Source organism: Sinocyclocheilus grahami, unplaced genomic scaffold (assembly GCF_001515645.1).
Source record: "Sinocyclocheilus grahami isolate Dianchi unplaced genomic scaffold, SAMN03320097.WGS_v1.1 scaffold313.1, whole genome shotgun sequence".
Lineage (NCBI taxonomy): Eukaryota > Metazoa > Chordata > Actinopteri > Cypriniformes > Cyprinidae > Sinocyclocheilus > Sinocyclocheilus grahami.
In genome coordinates, this window is record NW_015505492.1 from 1185571 (window position 1) to 1195524 (window position 9954).

Below are 9954 nucleotides of genomic sequence, written 5' to 3' on the forward strand. Positions count from 1 at the left end.
AAGCAGTTTAAATTAATATTGAGTACTGATTGATGTTCACTTGGATTTTTTCCCCATCGAGGGGAAATAACTTAATACACTGTCATTAGTCGTATGGTAAAATGTATATTTTTAAATTGTGTAACGTTACGTTCAAAATAACTACCAAATGTCATGCCTTATAAATAACGAGAACAGAATGCGCTGCTTTATCGCGTCTCGGTCTCCTTGAGCATCTTTCCGGCGCATGCCACAAACATGAACCACAGGGAATACTCATCTTTTAAAAGGCTTCATTTAGATTATTTTACATTAAATGCATCATATAAGTCACTTTGGAATAAATCACAGTAGGCCTATGTATCATGATAAAAAAGCTTTAAAGTCTGGAAATACTTTAGGCTATAGCTAATTATTTCTCGGACCCCCTATCACTTTAAGAACTGCTGGTCTACACAGAAGAAAGCCCTGTCTAGACTCTGCCCCGGTATGAGTTGTGTCGAGCTATTCATTAGCCTGTTTGTTTGATGAGAAAAATATGAAATGTAGTTGCAATAAAATGGGTTATTAATCCGTACATCTACAGCAGTGGGGGACTATTATTCTGTTGTGTGATACTGCGGAAGAACTGAAGGCGGCACGGTTTGATATTCGGCTGACCAATCAGCAGAAAGGGGTGTTTAATTCCCGCCCACGTGTAGAAATCGAATATTCAAGCTGTTTATTAATTTTTCCATGAAAATTTAAGCTGAATTCTCGTTTTTCGGAAAAAAAACAAAAACACAAAAAAGGAGCCGTTTTCAAATGTTTCTACTTTCAATATTAAATTTTTTTAAAAACGAATGATCGAATGATACACGGATTCTTACAATTCACACACAATGCATTTTTTGGTTTACAAACGCAATAAGCAGAGCAGTGGAATTTTAAAAAATGCTTTTTTCCGTGTTTTACCTGCTAGTTTAACCTTGAGCAACGCAAGTACAATGGTCAAATGAAATACAGTTCCGCTAGCAAACTAACACTGTGTGGTTACTTACAAATACAATATTAAAAAATACAAATTGTGTTTCCTGCAAAGAATCCTATAACATGTGAAAACACTCTCTTTTTATGGTATAAGCCTCTATGGACCAATATAAGGCAGCTGACTGCGTTAATCATAAAAGATAACATCCCAGAATGATGTCACTGAGTTGCCACAAGGGGAATATCCAGTATCTAAAGCCTGTTGAAGAATGAATGACCCTTAACATCAAAAGCTCATTGTTTCTCATTTGCATTGCACTCATATACATCTCGCAGTGGCTCATACATATTTCACAGGGACATGAGAGACCGATGACTAAACTAAATGTGAAAAACACAGAAAGATGACTACTCTGCAGAGGATAATCGATTTTCTCTAATCACACATTCAGCTGGAGATACATTTCCCTAGACATTGGCCCTTTGGGTAAACAGGCTTGCCGCTCTTCACCTCTACATGTAATATTTTCAGACCCTTTGGTAGTCAAGGTGTCCAAAGATGCAAGTTCCAGGTTTTTAATCTTCATTTTCTTATGCTAGTGCATATTTCATCCTATCTTTTTATGGATTTTGCCATTCACGTTTCACTTCCTCCTGTCATTGCCTCCTGGCTCACAGCCAATGTGCTGACAAGCCTTTGGGTGAGTCTGAACTGGAACCCAAATAGTCCTTCTTCCACTGTTCACTCAAACAGACTTAATCATTCTCTAAAAACAACCAGGATGTGCGGTTTAATGAGAACATGCAGAGTAGCTTTAGTTTACAAGGCTAGCATGAAGCATGAATGGAAAAAACTGTTCCAAGGAGAGAGATTATAGAAATTGTCTCTGACAATGTGGTTACAGACTGAAGTGGTAAGCAGGGATGTATTAATTTTTTTCATATCTCACTCCCTAACTGAACAGGCAGTTGTGGGAGAACTGAAAAGGATTTCTGCAAATCCCCACAGAGACTTTTATCTTACCAAATATTACAGAAAATTCATCTCTGGTGCCAAAGACCTCAGTATAAATGTTGAATCTTTGGACAAGACCATTCTTCAAAGGTAATCACAGCATGTCAAGAGTTATCACTTCAACAACTGTGGAAAAAACCATGCTTCATGTCTTTTGTAATGCAGTAATTTTTCAGAGTAAAATATCACATTTGGCCTAAAATGCAGGACTTCAATATAATATAATTCCTAGTGAGTATCTTAGAGTTATAACTCAGATGGAATCAAAATTCTATTTTTAATTAAAACATTTAAAAAACTTTTTTTTTAAAAATCAAACATTAAAAACAGCAATCATTGTGAATTGGATACCACAATATGTTAATAAAAATATGAAAATGGATATTCATTTTGAAGCTGAAAAACAATTGCCAGAAGTAAAAAGGCTAAAGTTAGCATATGAACTGAACTACTCCACAGTCGCATGACTAACTTTGCATGACTTTAACTAAGATTCTGATAAATCTCATGAGTGAGGTATTACATTTTATGTTGTAGATTAAACATGAAAATATCTTGAGGTTGTATTAACCACAGACCTTATTTCAGGCATTTATCCAAAAAAATATATATATATAATTTTTTTTATTATTTATTTATTTTTTATAAATACACCAAATTTGGGACGACAGAAGCAGCACAATGCGAACTCATTTTCAGGTTTTGGGACTTATTCCAACAGCACTCTATATTGTGCATCCCTAATACCTTGTTAATTGTAAATGGATACAATGTTGAGCCAGATTCAAGACTAGAAACAAATACATAACTTCTAGTTTCCGCATAGACTACAGATTTCTCATCTCAAACCCCATCTTAAAAGATAAAACTGGCCCTGCTGATGATACAAGGACAAACATTTTTTTTTTCCATGACTAAAGTCTCCCCCTTTCACTCTCACTATTTCAGCTAAAGCCCTTGTTTCCATCTGGTAAAAACAGAGTGAATTGAGAGAGGAATTCCATAGTCATAAACCTTAACCGATGACCTCTGACCACTGAGGTCCCTCAGTTACAGCATTAGAAAGAGGAGTCTCTTTTCAGGGGAAGTGTCTTTAAAACCCTTTATGGATACATAACCATGTTCCTGTCGAAGGTCAGGTCATAAAAAAAGCAACGTACCTCATACAATGTGACTGCTCATATCTAATGTGAAAACATCAGGAAGCACTCTTACACAGTCAGCTCACAACTCAATGCTCTGTTTAAAACATAAGCCACTGATTCAATCTCCAGAATTAAACTCTGCAGAATCAACAACATGACAAATCATAATCTCATGAAATCTGGTTGCCAACTTAAAAGCAGCCAAAAAATATTGAGGTCTTTTGAAGCTCAGCTGGTAGATAAGAGGAAGAAAAACATCCCATGGCAAGGAGCTACAAAAGCATCATATTTTCAAGGATATAGAGTTTTTGCAGACAGCATCTCAGGGAAGAGATAGAAGTCTTCAAATACTGCCCTTCAAATTTAAAACCCAATTCACCTTCCGGTGAGTAAAATGTAACCTCATATATCAATGTCCAGGATGTTCTTCCAAACAAAACTGACAGGGATACCAAAACACTACACTCTAAAAAACTCTACTACCACTACTACTCTCATTTTTTTGGGGTTATTTTTTTCAGTGTTTGTGTAGTTTTTGTGTTACCCAGCTCCTGGTTCAAATGTAACAACCCAGTGTTTGGGTCGTTTTGAAGCTCCTGGGTCAGACATAACCCAATGTTTGGGTAGTTTTTGTGTTACTCAGATCCTGGGTCAGACGTAACCCAGCGGTTGAGTTATTTATCGCGGGGATTTTGCGTCTTCTCTTCATGAGAGAGCAGTTCTAAGCACCATCGAATTGATGCATTCTTCGGTAAAATACAGGTTTGTGTACATTTTATTTTATCTATAAAATCGTTACTGTGCTCTGTATATTATTAAATTTTATGCAGCGCAACATACAGGCACGCGGTGTGAATCACCTTTAAGGAGTGTCATGGTCTTTTCACGTGATGGAAAAGCCTGATGCTTTACATAAAATAAACTTTTATTCATAAAGATACAGAATAATATACTTTGGATGTTAAAACATGTCCTCAGAGCTGTTTATTGTTTGTTTATTGGCAGGTTATGGAGTCACAGCATGTTTCGGCTATGAGTGAAACGCAGGGCGGCAGTCCGTTAGCAGTTCCCCGCCGAACACGACTCCAGCTCGGGTACGAGAACACGGTTATGGTGGAAACAGAATAACAGAGACTGGTCGATTACACATGATTTACTTCTGTTTAATGTTGAATTTTTCTTCTAATGTTTGTTAAACGAGTTTAAGTATAGGCAATGTATAGCCTATAATATATAAATAATATGTATAGCCTATTAAAAACAATAGCTATATATAAACAATGCTGTAAATGATAAAGGAAAATAAAGGAAGTTCATGCAAACCAGTGGTTGTGTGGAGTATTTTAGAAAAGTTAAGAGGATTTGTTAATCTGTAAACATTATTTAATGTATGAAGTAAAAAATAAGCTAGTAATATAGTAAACATGAATAAACCCATTAGCTGGGTTAAATAAACAACCCAATTTGCTGGGTACATTTAACCCAAGATGGGTTCTGTCCTATATTTACCCAGCCCTTGGGTTAAAAACAACCCAAATTGGGTTGTTTTTAACCCAGTGTTTTTTAGAGTGTAGGCTACATTTAGCCTCTTTGGCATTTGCTATATCTAACATCGGTCTCCCGTCTTCCTCAAAGGTAGTAGTCAATTGAACTATCATCAAAGCCCAAAAGCAGGATTTTTATTTTGACAATGCTGAAAACGCCAATGTCCAGATTCTCCATCTTCATTATTTTACACTCTCTGTGTAGTTCTGTCTAATAGCTAAATTATTAGTGTGATATCATTAGCTATGTTTCCATCACCGTTTTAATGCGCATTTTAAAGAATCACATCAGAAACGAGTGATGAAAATGGCAAATTTCGAATAAAAATCCCTTAATTCACAAAATAGTTTTTATGCTCGCTTGAGGTGGTTTTTGACTTGTGCAAACAACGCATTTGCCGAATAAATTCCTCCATGCACATCAAAAAAAGTAATGTGAATTTGCGTTATGGGACGGCAAAACCTGACTAAACAGCGGACCAATCTTGTTCCACAGCATCTGAAATATTATGGTCATTCTGAAATGCCCGAGCAAAGTCTGTCGCTAAAGTATTTATGTATAATTGCCTCCCAGAACTGTCTTACACGACTGTGTTCCCAAACGGCAGGCATCCACCTCCGAAATCAATGACCGCATTTATTTTGTTTCGTCTGCTCGCTCTGAGGTGCAAGTAATTGATTATATCTGAAAATTATTATATTCAGTGGCTTCTCCTACTTTTCTTAGTGATTTATAGCCAGTTTATCAGGAAGCGACGATTTTGTTCTCTTTGACTCAATGGATGGAAACCGTGCTTGTTTGCAAATGTTTTATGCGATATTCCAATTTTGTGCATAAGTTAAATTTGCAACTTTGGATGAAAACCCGGCTATATAGATCAGCTTTATTTCAGCGACCCTGTTCTCTAAAATATCGGCAACCCCCCCCCCCCCCAAAAAAACTATCAATATCAGTCAAAACAGTGGCATTTAGCAGAACATCTCCAGCAATTCAGAAAATGAGAAATACAGTCACGAAAAAATTAGTGCCCCTGCTTCGCTTTTATTTCTCGCGGCAAATTCATCTGTGGGCTACGACACTCATCAGACCCAAATGGCTTACTTTCCTCTGGTATCAAAGGCAAAAACAAAGAAAAAAGGAAGACACACATAGCTTTGTGAGAGCTGACCGAATCTGTCATGCACTTTGGTTCATCCTGATGTTAACAAGCTTTGATTTGAACAAGTGACTGAAAGCAGTTCGGCCCCATCCCAACACCGCCACTGTAATCCTGCCAACAGGGGCAGAACAATCAGCATGTCAATAATTGTGCTGTGGAGCAGATATCAGATCAAATGCATTTCTCAGTGGAGATAAAAGCCCCATTTTCCTATCCCGCCCGCATCCGAGGCCAGCCGTGGCTCCAAAAAAACAATCCAACAGGGAAAATATTCAGAATCTGACCCTTGCATAACTGAGGTACTAGAATCCGTGATGAGCGTCTGTGCAACCCCACCGTCCCGGGGCTGTCATCCACCCTCGCTGGTTGCAGAAACTCATTTCTGAGACACAATCTTTGACATCTGTTTAAAATCTATTGCGCAACTAGCACAGTTCTCGCAGAAATAAATGCATAAGGACAAGGCAAAGGTCAGGTCAGTTTAAAATCTTCAATAAAATTAAATCAATGAGTAATTTTACAGATATAAAGGAACAAGCTGCACCAAACTGCAGCATCGATGTCTCGTTCAATGTAGAGAAGGATTCAACAAAGTGCCCAGAGCCAGATGAAGGAGCGCACAGCTGTTCAGCACTTGCTTATGCTACACTACATGAAGCTTTAAAAACAAATCCACAAGCAGCCGTCTTCATACATTATGAGGTTATATGATAAAAGCAGCAATAAACCAGTAGAGAAACTAGCTAAACAGCAAGGTCTTTGAAGTCCAGTATATTTCTATTCTAGCCATGCAACGTTTCCCATTTCGGGCCGCAGTACAGGACAATAATGACTTGTGAACAAACTGTGATCAATGCTACACTACAAACAATAGCGTTACATTCAGTAATGTACATTCAGAGTGCCATAAGGGAGCAAGTCCCAAATGTGCAGTGGTCCATTCACCTCATTGTGCCTTGATCACAATATAAAATGCACTCGCAATAGAAAATGGGTTGGCTGACTGCGGCTGATGGACAGCTATGGAAACAAAGCACGAAACACAACAAAATCTCAAGACAGTATGTGTCATTTAAAATAAAGGGAAGTACACGAGCTGAATATTTGCCTGTGAGCAAAGGAATTTCAGCAAACTTCCTTTGAGACAGATGGTATGTTACTAAAAAGTGTGGTTTCATGGTACAACACCCTCACTCAAAACTGAGTGCAATATGTACACACTGTCAAGTGATGATTAATGAGATACAGACACACAGCTTCTAGAGATCAAAAGTTACTGTAAATGCAAATGTGTTGTCTTTTTTTGGAAGATTATGGTTCTTTATAAGACAGTCAGTTCACAATTTTTTGTGTTGTTACAACAGTCTGATATACGGCACAGTCCAAATGCACTGGGACTTTATTTGCATACACACTTCTTAATTTTCAATGTGGAAATAAGCTATGTCCTGTTAATGGGCGAGATGTATGATTTATTAGCCCAATAGGTAGATAGAAGAATAACAAAGTACAGTAAATAGTAAAACTATTATTGTGCAGCGAAAATAACTGGAAGCAACTGACACCAGAAATTTTGCACAGTCACACTGCCAATTGTATTGAATATCACTCCGATTCAGATAAACAGAACTGCGTGCATCTTGGGGAAGAACATTATAACCGGAGCTACTACTCTCTGTTTATGTCTATGACAAATCACGCAGGTACTGGGCTACTCCGCAGTGGTTCCACCAGTACCAGTATGAAATAGTCTGAATATAAAAATTCAGGATAAGACAAAAACATGGTTTGGAAAATGGATTTATGATGTACTCGCTTATTATATTAATTTGGAACACACCCACAAAAGTTACGGACTGCAGCTTTAATGACGACTAAACACATTATTAAGACTAAATAGAGCTCATTATTCAGTAGATTAGATGTAAATTGCAATAAAAGATCAAACCTTTTGATCGTGAATGATTCAACGACTCATAGCACACACAAACATACTCTATTGTGTCGCCACCTACTGGCGTAACGACGCGAACTGCAGAAAGCGTCACTGACGGAGTCTGAACGAATCTTTCAAAAGATTCCAGTCACGGAGAAAAATCATAGTCCATACCACCAGTAAAATGTCCCAGACTAAATATTAGCCAAATAATTACAAATTAGAAAAACTGAAAAGCTCATGTATTCATCGTGGCTTTAGCACTACCCTGTAACATTCACAAGCGAAAAGCTCATGTTTGTTAGCAGTTAACGTTCCTCTTGCTCCTAAGAAATTCGTATTGAAGCTTTTAAAAATGACTTTTAGAAACACGCACAACATAGCGGGCTCTGAATTCAGTTAAAGCAAACGCGGTTATTTGATAGTCTCGCACTGAAATCTCAGCACGGAACGATAACACTATCTTTGTGAGTCCACTCAGCAGACTTTGGCTAATTAAACGTGCTGGTTCTCTCGCCGTAGTGACCGTTTTTCCTCATTCATCCGCAAACGAAATATTTCGACACAGTCACCCCTAACAACTTATAATAGCACCAATCCAGCAGCATGCAACATGAAGCGAACAGAAAAACCTACCTTTCGACTCAGCGTTGTCCCCGAATAGAAATAATATGCTATGCCTAGAACCCAAAGCACAGCGAAACATAATAATACCCTAGATTTCCTGCGCATTGCTGTGATTTTGGATGGGATAATACAGTGGCTGTCTCGGGGTTTGTGCCGTGAAAAGCCACTGACGTCCTCGATCTGCGTCTCGCTGTGGCTACAGCGCCCAACTAACACGAAATCAGCAGCAGCGGTTGGATAGAGGAAGAAGCAGGAAACAGCCCGCATCACCGGGTTAGAGGGGAAAGGGTAACCGACTTAATCCAATCACGCTCCGCAGAGACGCGGACGGAGGAGGGGTGGGGGTGGAGACATCCATCATTAGCCTGTACCTCTTTGCTCAGGATGCGCCGAGGAATCATTGTTTGGTTCATTCTAGATTTCTGACAAACACATTATATAATTATGCTCTTCTCACGGAAGTCATATGAAAATATGCTCACTTTTCGCTAATGTACATTTGTGTGCTTGCCTTATATTGCGCAAATTGTTTACATTTTTTGACTTAGTAAGTAATTATTCACCAAAAAATGTAATGAAACGTATGTGGAAAGATTTAGTGAATCTTACAAAAGTGTATGTGTCAGCAGTGATATATTCCAGGCCCCGTAACAGTAAATTATGCTTCTTTTCAACAAAATGTAAATCCAGCCTGATGGTCCCTGGTGCTAGTCTCAAACAGCTAAACCTTTGAATAAAATGTTTTGTATATTTTAATTGTTAAAAATGTACATTTATATCACCATAAGTTGTTATATTACCCAGCATTAAATTAAAAACAAAAAAGTAGTTTCAAAAGACTTTATAAATACTGTATTTGAGGTCCTTGTCTCTTCCGTGACTCAGGGTTATATACAGGTGCATCTCAATAAATTAGAATGTCGTGGAAAAGTTCATTTATTTCAGTAATTTAACTCAAATTGTTAAACTTGTGTATTAAATTAATTCAATGCACACAGACTGAAGTAGTTTAAGTCTTTGGTTCTTTTAATTGTGATGATTTTGGCTCACATTTAACAAAAACCCACCAATTCACTATCTCAACAAATTAGAATATGGTGACATGCCAATCAGCTAATCAACTCAAAACACCTGCAAAGGTTTCCTGAGCCTTCAAAATGGTCTCTCAGTTTGGTCCACTAGGCTACACAATCATGGGGAAGAATGCTGATCTGACAGTTGTTCAGAAGACAATCATTGACACCCTTCACAAGGAGCCACAAACATTCATTGCCAAAGAAGCGGGCTGTTCACAGAGTGCTGTATCCAAGCATGTTAACAAAGTTGAGTGGAAGGAAAAAGTGTGGAAGAAAAAGATGCACAACCAACCGAGAGAACCACCTCATGCCTTATGAGGATTGTCGAGCAAAATCGATTCAAGAATTTGAGTGAACTTCACAAGGAATGGACTGAGGCTGGGGTCAAGGCATCAAGAGCCACCACACACAGAAGTGTCAAGGAATTTGGCTACAGTTGTCATATTCCTCTTGTTAAGCCACTCCTGAACCACAGACAACATCAGAGGCGTCTTACCTGGGCT

At 38.1% G+C, this 9954-nt stretch overlaps 1 protein-coding gene across 2 annotated transcripts in view; it reads right to left on the reverse strand.

Annotated features, from left to right (window-relative positions):
* Positions 1 to 8627, reverse strand: part of galnt2 (UDP-N-acetyl-alpha-D-galactosamine:polypeptide N-acetylgalactosaminyltransferase 2) — a 91429-nt gene extending 82802 nt beyond the window's left edge. For both annotated transcript variants that reach the window (XM_016294168.1, XM_016294167.1), the window contains exon 1: positions 8385 to 8627. In XM_016294168.1, the coding sequence (XP_016149654.1) occupies positions 8385 to 8480 (96 nt within the window). In that variant the 5' untranslated portion in view covers positions 8481 to 8627. The remainder of the gene's footprint in view (positions 1 to 8384) is intronic.
* Positions 8628 to 9954: the final 1327 nt, after the last annotated feature.